The following is a 14,505-nucleotide window of genomic DNA, read 5'->3' as shown; positions in this document are numbered from 1 at the left end:
AGGTGCTGTTTCTGGTATGTTCCTTGGCACTGGCGGTATGCCTGGTTGTGGGGTGTGCCTGGCCCCCTTCTCCATGCCTCTGGTCCCAGGGCAGGCCCCAAGTTGCTGGTGCCGTGTGCCAGGTTGTGGGAGGTGTGTCCAGTCCCCTTCTCTGTGCCTCGGGTCACCAGGTGAGAACCAAGGAGCTGGCTTGGTGTGCCTGGTTGGGGGAGGGGTGTCCAGTCCCTGTCTCCATGCCTCAGGTCCCTGGGCAGGCCTCGAGGTGCTGGCACGGTGTGCCTGGTTGAGGGAGGGCGGTCTGGTTCCCTTCTCCATGCCCTGGGTCTCTGGGTGGGCCCTGAGGCACTGGCGTGGCATGCCTGGTTGTGGGAGGAGGGTCCAGTCCCCTTCTCCATGCCATGGGTGGGCCCTGAGGCACTGGCATGGTGTGCCTGGTTGTGGGAGGGCAGTCCGGTGCCCTTCTCCATGCCCCGGGTCCCTGGGTGGGCCCTGAAGCACTGGCACAGTGGGAGGTCTGGTCCCCTTCTCCATAACTCAGGTCCCCAGGAGGGCTCCGAGGTGCTGGCATGGTGTGCCTGGTTGTGGGAGAGAAGTCCGGTCCCCTTCTCCTTGCCTCAGGTCACTGGGCAGGCCCTGAGGTGCTGGCGTGGTGTGTCTGGTTGTGGGAGTAGGGTCCAGTCCCCTTCTCCATGCCTCGGGTCCCTGTGCTGGCCCTGAGACACTGGCACAGTTCGCCTGGAAGTGGGAGTGGGGTCCAGTCCCCGGATCCAAGCCTCTGGTTCCCAGGAAGGCCTCAAGGTGATGGTGGTGTGCCTGGGCTGGAACAAATTTTTTGTCCTTTGCTTCTAACATAGAGGAACTTCCTGTGGGAACCAGTACTTGAGTGTGTGGTTGTTTAAATTGCTGCTTTGCTGCTCTTTCCCTCAGGAAGGCTTTTTATGCAGCTCAGAATTTAGTGGTTGACCTTATAGATACTTCTGGCTCTCCAGAGACTCAGTGGATCTGTGTTCCGTAGAGTATCTGATCTGGGTCTGAGTTTTTTTCATCAAACTGCACCCCATGCGATTCTGTATTCCTGACCAGTCTCCTCTGAATGGTCCTGTGCTGATTGGGGGGCAGGTTGTCTGTCCTTGCTGTGTCCCAGTGTTCCCCTGGTGTTCCCATCTCCCCCACCGCCCACGCTCCAAACACTTTCCATGGGACCGGTCAGGTGCCATCCCTTGCAATGACTCAGCAGCCTCTGAATGGCTCCCTTTTTTCAATTGTTCTGGCTCCTTGCTCCTGCATGGGTCCATGGGAACCCTATTAGTGGTCTTGCTGTCCTGGGGGCCGCCAAGTCCCTCTTCTCCCCTGTCAACTCCAAGTAACTCCATCTGAAGGGCACAGCTGCGGCTTCTGCTGGCTCCTGCTCCATGCGCTCAGCAGCTCGAGCCTTAAAGCAGCTGCGGCCCAAAACGCTCAGAGCAGTTTTTTTCTTTCTCTCATCGTGGCTTCTCCCACCTTCATGAACTCCGTAGGTCTCTCCTCCTCTTCCCCTGAGCTCCAGTGGCCCTAGCTTGGCTGATGTTACATTTTTGTAGTTGTAAATTGGTTGATTTGTGGGACAAAGTGATGCTGGGAACTGTTTATTCTGCCATCTTGACCAGAACCTCTTGTTGGGTGTATTTTTTCAGATATTTTGGAATTTTGGACTGCAGGCTAATTTGGAAGTGGAGATTTTTTCTCCCTCTTCTTTCTCTCTCTTCCTTTGGGCTCCTTTCCTGGCTGCTGGCCCAATGGTTGCTTCAGTTGATTCCCTGGTTCTGTATCCCACCCCCAGGCCTTATAATGGCATCTCAGGGCTCCAGATTCACAGAGGTGTTGGAGGTGAGGCAGATTCAGTCAGCAGCCAGCATGCAGCGTGGCCAAGCTCATGGACGTGAGGCTGTCTTCGTCTTCCAGTCCCCAATCTCCCTAGGTCTACAGATTCTCAGACAACCAAAGACTCAAGGTGGTCAGCTGTAGTCTGTTCATTATCTTCTTTGGAGAAAGAAGCTTCAATGTTAGATATACTTGAGCTGAAATGTAGAGATTTCCCAGCTATTTTGGCATGAACCATGTTTACTGGCTCACGTCCAATGCACTCTACAGGGTAAGACATAGGGGCTTCAAAAGCCTACTGGTTAGAATAGGTGAGAGACGAATAGGTTAGACTCAATAGGTGAGAACAGGTGATAGGTGAGACTGTGCAAAGCTGCTTTTGGGGAAAACCCTGGGTCTGCTGGCAAGCACCCAGTGATCTCTGGAAAAGTGAGGAGGCTCTCCATCTTTCTGAGGCTAGATGCTAGGTTTTTGATTTTCCTAAGAGGTCAACCTTGTCTCATGCATACAAGGTATCTTTGGATGTAACTCTTCTTTCAATCAGCAATGCAGAAACACAGGCACTAGACTTTTGCCAGAGGTTGAAGCTTGAAGTGCCTGTTATCTAGTGTCTGTCAAAAGTACACATGAGGGAGAGGATGTCCGAGAAAGATGGGTGAGTGGCTGGGCCCTCCAACTACTCCTTTGACATAAATTCTCCATCTTTCATATCTAGTTGAAGAATATTTGACTTAGCCCCTGTAGAAATCCCTCTACCGAATTTCACAGTTGTATTTGCTGCCATTTAGAGTTCCTACTACATGCCATGCTCTGTACCAGATATTCTGTATACATGTCTCTAATCCCCAATACAAAATTTCAAGGTGGTCCCATTTTATAGATAAGGAGGCTGATTTAGGGATCATTTATTCTATACCACGCAATTAACATGAAACTACATCTGTCCACCATAATCTACTGTGTTTTTCTCTCTTAAGAAAAGAATTATGGCCACATGAAGACCATCAAATCCCCCCATATGGCATGCACAACATTAGCTTCCAAAGTAGAAATGATTAAACCAATATATTGGTATTTCTTTTACAGTCTTTATAATTTTCTCCATAACCCCCAAATCTGTATTATGTCTATTTCTTTTAGCTGGAGGAAAAATGTATTGTCTAAGCCAGGTAAGGGACTAGAAATAAAAAACAAAACAAACAAACAAACAAAAACTGTGGTGTTTCTTCAATGGCTCAGAATAGCTAACAAAATGAAACCCTGTTGGATTTTACTGTGCTCTGGTTTGGATATACAGAGGGTTGTTTACAAGCAGCAACCTTTGAGCTAATATTAACGTGTGAGGTATTCTTGAAGCTCACATGAAAAAAATTTAGATTAGATCTTTGAAAACAGTTTGAATTTTATTATCCAAGAGGTGATCTCAGAATTACTCCATGAAGACATTAAGGGAAAGATGTTCATCTGTTCTGAAACAATTAAGTGTCACCAGGGTAAGGTATCAGTTTACATCAGTGTGAAAATAGCCAACCAGAGAGGGCCATTTTCTCACATGTTCTTCCATAGCCTGTTGTATAATGTTCTTCAAAATGAAATATGACTTTTAACAAGAAAAAAAAGTTAATCACTGAAAATCTTCTTTATTTGAAGGTTTAACTAATGCTATCAATCAAATTAGCTCACATACAGATAAATGCTCTACAGCATTCATTTATCCTTCTTCCTTCCCCCTGTTTTGGTTGCTTGAGTAGTAAATATCTGCTCTTTCTCTGAATTTATTGTAAACTTTTTGCAGCCAGGAATTGCATCTAATCCAGAATCTCTTACTCTTTAGGGCTTAATAGATAGAGCATGCTGCATCCTCTGATGCTTCATAAATATTGCTGATGGCAGGGATGACATTTCAGTGGTGAATGCTTGTCAAAGAAATGCTATGCAAGAGGGATTTTTATGGACAACAGCACAGTAATGGAATACAGATCTGCAATGCATCACCAAACATTGACCTAAAACTGAGCAAGGCTGCAAGATTATTGACAAAATGTGGGCTGCAAACCTTGTGAGCAGAAGGCAGCTCAAAAATGGACAGAGGTGAAGGCCACTCAACATCTTGGCATGGCTTAAAAGACATGCCACTCATCCATCAACCAGCCAATCAATATTTATTGAATGCCAGCAAGGAAAAAAAATGTGACACTGATACCTCACAGCAAATTAATTCTGTTTTGCATTGCACATTATTGATGCTCACTAAATGTGTATTATTTTCTACCTTTTTGCAATTATTATTATTATTTTGTTTGGCCAAATGTATTTCTCTGATTGCAGGCTAGGAGAAAATTGTACTTCTTTTGCAAATTTCTCAATCGTGTATCAAATATATCCCTGGAACTCAGATACTGTGTGTAGTTATTAAAAGGTTCTCAATAGAATACTCTTGCTCAGTTTAAAAAGGAACCATCCTACAAAATCAAATCAAGCACAGGGCAAGATATTCTAATATACGTATTCCCAAAAAGCAATTCTGCATATGTATGAAGTTTGTTTTCATAAAGAGTCCTTGGCTTTGAGTTTTAAATATGTTCTTAAAGAAATGTACACTTGATGGAAACCAAGTTGATAGGTAAATACAGAGGGTATAATATGATGGTTAAAGTGTCAGGAAAACCCAGGAGAGATGTGCTGCTATTGAACAGGGTTTCCCAACCAAGGGGAACATTTTACTTGCTGGTTGAGAGTGTCCCTTGTAGTGCATTCTGTTTTCTATTTGCCGCAGCAATGAGAATCCTGTGATGGAGAGCCTGGCCTCGGTGGCAGGCACGTGGCTGCAATAGTCATAGCAGCCGGCCCATTGCTGGGCCGTGTCAGTCAGCTCTTTATTAGAGTTTTGGTGCATGCTGAAACTGGCATTTCTCAAGAGCCCAAGACTTTAGACAGAGATGGGGCATCGACTTTGATGCCTGTGACTTGAAGAGAACACCTGGAGAACCCATGGTATGTCTTGGTAGCTGCACAGCTGGTGAGAGGGTCATGCTGGATCAACAGTGGACCCTGTGCCAGCTAAAGGTAAGTGCTGGGCTCAAGGGTCCTAGGGCCTCTGGTAGCAACAGTCCTTAAGTGCAATGGGAGAATGATCCTCATCTATACTCTTGGGCCCAGTTTCTGGCCCAAATATAAAATCTCTCCTTCTCCTATCAACCTATCCAGACCTTTCATGCGCCACCTCTTCTGTGAATCCATCTTAGCATGTTGCTGCTGCACCAATCTCTGGCTCCTAGAGCAGTTATCCAGGCCACTTCCTGAAAATATCCTGTCCCTAGTTACTTCCCCATCTTTGTCAAAATCGCACCCTTGCCCTGGAATACCCTTGCCTCTCCTCCCCCAACTCCACCTATTACCTTCATCCAAATCCTAGACAAATGACACCCTCACTGGCATCTAATTTTGCCTCCACCACTTATTATCTGTGTGACCTTCCACACATTACTTAACCTCCCTGTGTCTCAATTTCCAAAATGGCAATAATAGTGATAATAGCCATTTCAGAGGGTTATTATGAGAATTAATTGAATTAATACATGCAGAGCACTTAAAACAGTGTGTTAAAGATAGCCACTGCTCAATGTGCATTAGCTATCCTAGTTGTGTGATTTCAGCCTTGGTTACATTTTGCACTGTAGTGATGTGGGCATCTGTGGCCTCCCAGTATGACATTGCCAGCTCTTCAGAAGCTTGCACACCGAAACTAGTAGTTTCATGATGCCTAACTAAAGTTCCAGTTTTGTTTATTGCCTCTTTTTATGTCCTACACTTTTAAAACTTACTTGTTCTTTTTTTTTTTTTTTTTTTTTTGTCTTTTTCGTGACCAGCACTCAGCCAGTGAGTGCACCGGCCATTCCTATATAGGATCCGAACCCGCGGCGGCAGGAGCGTCGCCACGCTCCCAGTGCTGCACTCTCCCGAGTGTGCCACGGGCTCGGCCCAAAACTTACTTGTTCTTAAAAAAAAAAAAAAATCAAAGATGTACAAAAATAGAATGAAATCCCATGTATCCATTTCCTGGCTTAATAATGATGACTTCATCACCGATTTTATTTCCTCTGTACCCCAACCTATTGTTCTCCCTCCTGCCTCAAGTCATAGATAATACTGTAATACCAGGCATAATATCATTTCATCCCAGAGGGAATTTTTAATAAACCTATCCTACACTTACGGGAAGGATGCTTTATTCAAATTCTCTTTATGCAAAGCAGGAATCATCTCCAGGATGGTGCCAACCTTTTGAACCAAGGATTCTCCTAGTGCTGTGGTCTTGAACTTGGAACTGCCATCCTTCCACGATCACTTACAATAGTAGTTATGTTTTGTGAGGTCGTGGTTTGCACTGGGGCATCACCCAGTCATGGTAGTAACAAGCCACAGTGGATGACGATCTTTGAAAATGTCTTGATAATTGGGAAAAACCCATTTGTTGGTCAAAGTGGACATTCTGTCTTCAGTCATTGGCTCCCTGAGACACAAGGATCATACTTGCCTGAGTCCCTGTGACTGTGTCTCGGGTAATTGGACACTTGGGAATTCTTACTGCTGACAGTGATGAATTTTATTACACTCAGCACTGATTAGTCCTAATTAGAGGTTTATAGCTGGTTTAAAATGGTACTTTCAAGAACAAGTTTGCAAATGAAAATATGTAAGGGAGAAGACATTTCCTTAGTGTTTTTGTTTCTTTAGGAGTATTCTTATAGCACATCACACAGGAAGATTTGGTCGGGGGAGATTGTGTCTGGGTTCAGAAAATGGAGTTGGGGGAAACCATTCTGTTGATTATATTTCTATGACTGGATCAATCTCTCAAAGATTAATTTTGTGCCTACTAGCTACAGAGAGACAGCGGGGTGCTGGCACGCGTGTTACTGCTGTCCTTTCAGATGTTTGTGTGGACAGTTAGTAATCAGCCCTCCTGAAGCCAGACCATTGCTCTTGCCCATCTCAGCAGTTTCCACACTGCTATTGCCAAACATGTCTAATCCCTGGCTCAGTGGCATTTATTTGGTAGTTTCATATCCCTGTGTCTGAAAATGGTTTATTTGCTGAGGGTATGCTAGGATCTAGTGTTATAGGTCATGGGGGTAAGAGATATAAATCATGGGGGGTAAGAATGCCAAAAGTTCTCAGACCTTTTCAATACATTCTCACCCTCCAAACACACATCCCCAAGCACTGCATAATTTTTAGGCTGAAGATGAAATTAGTAGAGAGTAAATCGTGCTACTGGACGTCAGCAATGATCTTTTAAAAATGTTACAAATTTTAATTTTATTTCTTTATTCTTTTCTGCATTTTCTTTAAGCCCTGGAACCACCCCTGCCACTCCCAGGTCAACTTGCTAACAGCTGAATCTAAGCTACCTGGTCCACTGTGGATCTGCCCCTGGCTGCTCTCCGGACATCATGATTCTTGTAGATACTTACAAAATAATGGTACAAATTTGCATTTAGAAACAATTTGTAGCATGGGTCTAATCTTGGCTTTGACTTGAACACTAATTTTTTGACCAGGGAAACCATTCAAATTTCTGAGCCTGTTTTCTTACCACTATACTGAAAATGACACTTGTTTTTATCTACTATTAGGTTGCCATGAGAAGTGAAAAAAAAAAAAAATGGCTAAAGTGTTCTGGACATATTTTTATACCACTAATTGAAGTTTATATGTTTTCATGAACTTAACCCAAGGACATCAATAACAGAGAGGCACCAGGCTGAGCAATTACAGGATTCTTTCATTGAGCAAGCCACGCATCTTTATTTCTTGATATTTCTTATAGGCAATTAACCATCTGAGCAAGATATTTACTTGAAGAAAAAAGAGACTGCATTTACATGTTTAGTAGCAAACAAGCTTGAGAAAAATTATATCTTTGAATGTACTATTTGGATAGTTTTACCTTTATCCCATGTAATACTTCAAATTTCTGCCAATCACACTTACTCTTTTGTGGAAAGGGACCACATGAGCTGTTATAGGGTTATAGCAGAAACACTTTTCAAAAACATACAGATGCAGAACCAAGGGGCAGAAATGTTCTCTGCAGTTGTTTCAACAGAACAAGTGAAATCAGCATGTTTTAAATCACCTCGCAGTGGGTTGAAAAAGGACTTTTTATTTCTGTTTTCTTTATCTTTAGTAGATTAAAGTGGCAAACGGTTTCTAGTTGAACACAATGAATTAGTCAAAAGATAATTCTAGAGGAGCCCTGTAATATTAAAAACCCCACAAATTGAGAGAACGCAGCTCTAAGAAGAAAAATCACAATACAATTTACTGAAGCATTGGGATTATTTTGCTGATAATATTCAAGTTTTAAACAAAATAAAGCCAAATGAAATCCCAAAGCCTAACATCGAAGATACTTCCCAAGGCGCAGTTTACCTGTTAAACCAGTCGTCGGTGTATCGGGGATAAGGATAGGGGTCGTTGCTGCTGAAGTCATAACTTGCTTCGGCGTTCTGAAACACACGAGATATCTCATTAGGTCAAAAAAGCCAGAGACACAGTAAAGGGAAATGCTGAAGGACTGTTTTATGTTTATAGTTCCTCCCTGGAGTGCTGTCTTGATGTTCCACACTGGACCAGCTCCTGCAAGACTGAGACAGAGCTGACATGTGTCCTTGGAGCTTTCTAGCCTCCCTTTACAGCCTTCCCCGGGCTTCCTTGTACTATTTGAAGCCTTCTAGGGGTTAGCAAATTTGAGCCCCGTGTTCTCCAGGACTGTCTTCACTTTAAGTTGTAATGGATTTTGCCTGGAATCCCGGGCTGAGGGAAAGCTTCCTTATGCTTCCTTGGGCTGACGGCCAGAACATTCTAGTTCCCATGTCACAAGTGAGATTGCCTCTGGAGTTTCCTTGCCTTAAACAGAAGGCTCACTTCCAGCTCCTTCTTTCAGACTGGCATAAGGCTTGTCTCCTTTTCCCTTACTGGGTGTTAAAGGCCTGCCCAAGCCCCTAACATTCATTGTCCACAACTGACCTCTTTTATTCACTCAACAAATAGCATTGGGTCTAGTGTACGTCAGAGTCTTTGCTAAGTATGGGAATCCAGTGGTGGCATCCCTGCCCTCTGAAACTTACAGTCTACTTGGGGACAGACATCAATCAAATGATCGAACAAATAAATATACAATTATGAACTGAGATACATATGTACTATTACACCCTACAGTATATGATTAGAAGTGTAAAATTCTATGTAATCCAACACCTCCATTTTTTTTCCCATTGAGAGTCTTTTTTTTTTTTTTTTTAACATTTAGGTCTTTCTTTGATCTGCCTTTTATTTTGGTCTACGATGGGCAATGGCCCACCATCATTTGACGAAAAATCCACTCCTTCCCTTTCTCCTTCTCTGATTGCCCAGGGATGTTGATCTCTGTGAAATGCCTCTCTCAACTCATTCTCCGTTTCTTCGTTTTGGGGTCTGCAACAAAGACCCCAGATGGTTTCTTGGTCCTCAGTATCCATCAGGCTAAGAAATATTGGGTTAGATGCATATTCCAGCTTTTTTCATATTCTTAATTCCATGGGTCCCGAGTGGTATGAGGGAAAACACTCTACTGTGTGATACACTTTAGTTTGCAAACCTAATGTATTAGTGGCATAATGTTTTTAAGAGAAAATTCATTGACTTTGTTAATTTTTGTTTTGATTTGTTGGATGACAAAGGGCTGCTAGCCACTGGTAGTGAGAATGATCAGAATTATAGTACTAACTTATGTAAATAAAAGTTATACTTGGGCAGGAATCACCCTGACATTTGGACCCGTCTTTTTTCCTTGACTATTAAACTTATCTAACCTTTATTCCACAATTAAGGTCTTATTCAACACCAGGCCTTTAGAGTCTTCCTTTCTCTGCTGACCATAATTATTGACAAGTTCCCAGTTTTTTTCCTCCTTCCCCACTTAGATCCCAGATTACTGTCATTCACTTTTAAAGTTAAATTCCGTATCTGGTCTGGAATCCTTGTCTCTGGGAGACACTCTCAAATTTGGCATTTTCCCCCCCGACTTACCTCGAGATATTTGTATTTCAGTTTTTTCAGGGATACTATTTTGAGATAGTAACTTATTTGTCTTCTGAGTATGTTTGGTTACTTCTAACCTTCTCTGAATTTTTTAGAGGTAAGAGCACTTTTTTTTGATAGAGTTAGTGGGGTAGGAATATTGAGAGAAATACAAGTTAATACTTTTTCTTTTGGGCTTTAAAGCTGATACTGAAACTTAAGCAATAGATTTGGAAGACTATTTGCTAAGTCTGCTTTGTTTCTCCATAGATGAGATTGAAATTCCCTGGTCCAAGGAGGGTTGGATAGGAGGTTCAGTATGGGTAGCCACATGAGTGCTACCTCCTTCTTCTGAGCTGCATTCTTGGGGTGCAATGGGGGGGTCTGTTGTAATGTCCAACCTCAGAGAGGTCTGAGACTCAGTCCACGACAGGGACATGGAGTCGCAGATCAGAAGTGGCTCTGGGAGGTGTCTTAGCTGACAGGCTTGGGGTGGCACCCTGTGTTTCCCTGGTTCTCAGTGCGGAGTAGGGAGCAGCAGAATATTCTGACCCTGACCCTCAGCAGCAGAGCAGGGAGGCTGAGAATGGTGACGACATGACATTGGGAATCAGCTGGCCTAGAAAGTTCTGGAGGTCAAGATAATGAGGAGCTAAGGCTTAGGCAGGATCTGTGTGAATTGATGACTGAGGCCAGTGGCAATGGGTACGCTGCAGAGAAGCCAGAGTGGACAGATGATGGAAAATCCACATCAGGGCCTCTGTCTCTCTCTCCTTAATGCTGTGTTATTTCTTTGAAGCTTGAGGGAAATTCTGGAGACAGGAAGAGTCGGGGTCAAACCTGAGATGACCAAAATCAAGTTTCTGTCATCAGTGTAATTAGGCTGGCAGACGGAAATTAAGTTCAATTAGAGGAAAATAGAGAATTTCTGCACCTTTGCACTTGCTGCCTGAGTCACTGGTTTCACGAACTTTCCACTCTGGCCTATCTTTCTGCTTCATCATTACCATCTGGGTTTGCACTGAGGCTTCCTGCTCATCCTGAAGGGGGTGGGACAGGGATTCTGACAGCAGACCTTGTAGCCCAGAACCCACAGGACTTGTGACCACTTTTATAACAAGGAGAAAGGCCATGTCTTGTCTGGGGTCAAACTCATTCCTGAATGTTGAAATGGGTGATAACTTAGAACCCCCAATTATTTTGTTGTCTTTACAATTAATTTAATGACTAATGCTTAATTCCTTGAGTAACAGTCCACACTGAGCATTAAAGAAGGCAGACAATTGTTCTTGTTTGGCTGACTGTTTTCTGGCTAAAAATCAAATGGTTTATAGCAAGAAAGAACAATGAGCAATATTTTGCAAGGGTTCTGTTTATACTGCTATAGCCAAACCGAATCATTTATTGATTTGAATCACAATGTTGTCTCCCATAAAATTATTTGTGTACAGAAATAAGTTAAACTGGACTCGAATTATACTGGACTTTTCTGTAATAGTCACTAACATGGACATTTGGGGGGAGTAGTGTTTTAGTAAATTTAATGTTGGCATCTGAGGCTAAGCCAGGTGCTTGTTTTGTTTGGACTTCTCTAACTTCTTTCTAAAATGCATTAGTCTAATTTTTTTGTGTGTGTATGCTTTAGATAATACTAGCTGTTCAGTGAAAATAATTTAATCTTTGATGATTCAGGGTCAGGATGATTCAGGGTCATCATCAAAGGCTTGAATTGTCATAGCACCATCACACGGAAAGTGAGAAGATTGGGTTGCATCCAAATTGACCTCAGGGCTTCCCTGGAAGTTATTTCTGGAAGAAATGTCTGATAAAGGCTTGTTTTCTCCTATAAAAGTTGAGTGCAGGGTAAACAAACAAACAAACAAACACCCACCTTTGCTATTTAATAATTCCAACGTTTAATTTCTGAATATTTGAATACATAGACAGGAAGGAAGACTAGACTTGCTCTTAGCTAGAAAAGTTAATAATTACTGGTTTGGCCTTGTTTGCATGATGCACTTTTCAAACAGGTGGCCTGCATGCACAGTAAGTGGGGAAAGGACAAGGGGCTTAGCCATTTTTATGAAATCCTCTGACTTGTTATATCTGAGGTGCTGAATTTGTGTAGCTGGACTCACCATGAAGGCTGGTGGTGAAAGATGGAGGTTCCTGAACCAAGCAGTACCCATGCCCACCGCTTACACATCTGCAGAGAAGCCTCTGAGGCACCTGAGATCAACTCCAGCTCTGACATTGCCATCCTTACCCCCAAATCTGGAATTTAATGCCTCTGTGACCAGTGGGCCTCCCTCTGCCAGGCTGCACACCACCAGTGTGTCTGCAGGTACCAGCCTGATGTATGGGAAGAAAGAGAGGCATTAAAGTCAGATAGACCTGGGTTTGAAACTAGGCTGTTTTTGGCCTTGAGAATGGCTCAGTGTGGGCATTCTCTCACCTTTCTCTTCTCCTTCTCCTTTCTTTGATCATCTAAAGCAAAGGTCTTAAAATAGGTCTCACAGGCCAAATCCGGCCCACATCCTGTTTGTGTAAATAAAGTTTTATTGAAACGTAGCCACATCTTTTTGTTTACAAATTGCATATGGCTGCTTTGGCACTACAACAGCAGAGTTAAGTAGTTGTGACAGAGGCCTGCAAAGCCTGAAATATAGATGGTAAGTACTATCTGGCCTTCTACCAGAAGGTTTGCTGACCCCTGACCAATGTCCCAGGCTTCTTGGACTCCCAGCTGCCCTCTGATAGTCTACACTGTAGTATCTCACCCAGTCTTTGTCTGCCTGGGTACTCCCTTTGCTCTGAGACATACCTGTCTCATGGCCTGTTCCCTCTACATGGGCACAGCTGCTAAAATAAATCTAATATAAACTAGTCTAACTGCACTGTTAGGAGTTTGAAGCTTACCCCTCCTGTGTCTCATGCCAATCACAGGAGGGTTATCAGGCAAGTCACTGCAGAAAATTGGGGCTCAGCCCACCAAGGCCCTGATGGAGGCGGTGGAGAGCATCCTGCTCCCATGGGGAGGAAGTTTTGCCATCACTTCCACCACCCTGCTGCCAGCCGTTGGTTGAGGGCAGCTCCGGGGGGCCACCAGCTCTCTAGCTCTTCTGTCTTTCCACCTGCAAGGGTCTCATTTGTTCCCATGGTCAGAACATCATTCTGGCAGAGAGTGGTGGGTGATTGCAACACATAGCCCTCTGGCATGCAGAGGTAATTGTCCAGGTGATACAGGTGTATAAGGTGTTTGCTGCACAAGTCACACTCATCTTCCATTTTAAAAAGGGCTGCTGCATCGACATTCTGACAATACCGTACTCTTGTAACAGACCAATATATTTAATATGGGCATCTGCCAATGTGATCGAGTAGATGTTTTTAGAGCACCAAGGGGCGAACTCTGCGGTCCGACTAAAAATTGGGAAAGTAGCTTCTGCAATCTAGGCTGTCATGTATAGTTGTGTCATGACTGCACAGGGGTGCCTGTCCAAGGGGAGCAGCTGGGGGCTGCACTGGACTCACCAAGCAGTGTGCCCTGGGGTGTGCCTTAAAAAATAATTGGTCAGCCAAGAGGACTTTTCCTCATTCGTCTGCCCAGAAAGGGGCAACTTTTCTATTTTGTTTGCCCAGAGGGAGGGTGCTGTTTTGCAATTCACCCACTGGTAGGGGGCGCCTTTTTCCATTTCAGAAAAATGCACTATGTGTGTACTAGCCTGACTATGAGCCATGACACGGAATAGGTCTCTATAGTTACAGTGATATACAAGCCCAGACCTCAAAGAAATTGTACCGGTGAGACAAGATGCCTTCTGTGAAACATCAAATAACAGGAGACTTAAATAACATCCCAAACAATAGGAGTTTGTGATTGTGAGTACAGTGTGGCATATGATTAACTGCCAGGGTGATTCCAAAGCTATAGGAGCACAGAACAAGAAACTACGTTGCATTTGTCCTTTTATTCTGTATTGTTACTTTCCTTGAAGGCATTTAATCAAATAACCCAGCTAGGAGCTGTGTGACAATATTAGCTAAAATTGCACTGTGCTCATGGACTAATGAAAGAGAAATGAGCTTCCCCAGATAGACTCTCAAACTGCAACCATATTGCCCCAGAACAAAGCTCATCTGTATGGAAACTGAACAGCAAAATAGCCCAGTCCATTACAGTCTGCAGAATTTTGCCATTGTGCCTACTTGCATCTAATATGGTCATGAGTGAATGTTCCCAACTGTGCCTATTGTGATTTTCCTCAAATAATTCTCCCACATGCACTTGGTTTAACGATAATGTTCAGCTCACTTTTGACTGAAACCAACATTAAAGGGATTTATGTCTATATTAAGTCTGGCTGTAAAACTTAATGAAATTTAACATTTCTCCAGCACTCTAAAAATTAAAAAAAAAAAAAAAAAAGATGCATAGGCAGAAATTTCTCTGAAATCCTTCTGCCGTACTCCTAAGGTTTCCAGAGTTGTATCTTTTTCCAGTGACACAGTGCTCTCCAATTGTGGATTTGACACCTCTTCCCATTACTTCCTTCTTGTTCCTTGGAATTCTGTTAG

The 14,505-nt window shown here is 43.4% G+C and overlaps 1 protein-coding gene across 2 annotated transcripts in view; it reads right to left on the bottom strand.

Annotated features, from left to right (window-relative positions):
* The window catches only part of PCSK2 (proprotein convertase subtilisin/kexin type 2), a 276,303-nt gene that overhangs the window by 59,698 nt on the left and 202,100 nt on the right, over nucleotides 1-14,505 (bottom strand). For both annotated transcript variants that reach the window (XM_063113126.1, XM_063113131.1), the window contains one exon: nucleotides 8,299-8,375. In XM_063113126.1, the coding sequence (XP_062969196.1) occupies nucleotides 8,299-8,375 (77 nt within the window). The remainder of the gene's footprint in view (nucleotides 1-8,298; nucleotides 8,376-14,505) is intronic.

This window comes from Cynocephalus volans, chromosome 1 (assembly GCF_027409185.1).
Source record: "Cynocephalus volans isolate mCynVol1 chromosome 1, mCynVol1.pri, whole genome shotgun sequence".
NCBI classification, from domain to species: Eukaryota; Metazoa; Chordata; class Mammalia; order Dermoptera; family Cynocephalidae; genus Cynocephalus; species Cynocephalus volans.
Note: the sequence above shows the minus strand (reverse complement) of the source record. Positions and strands in the feature narration are given on the sequence as shown.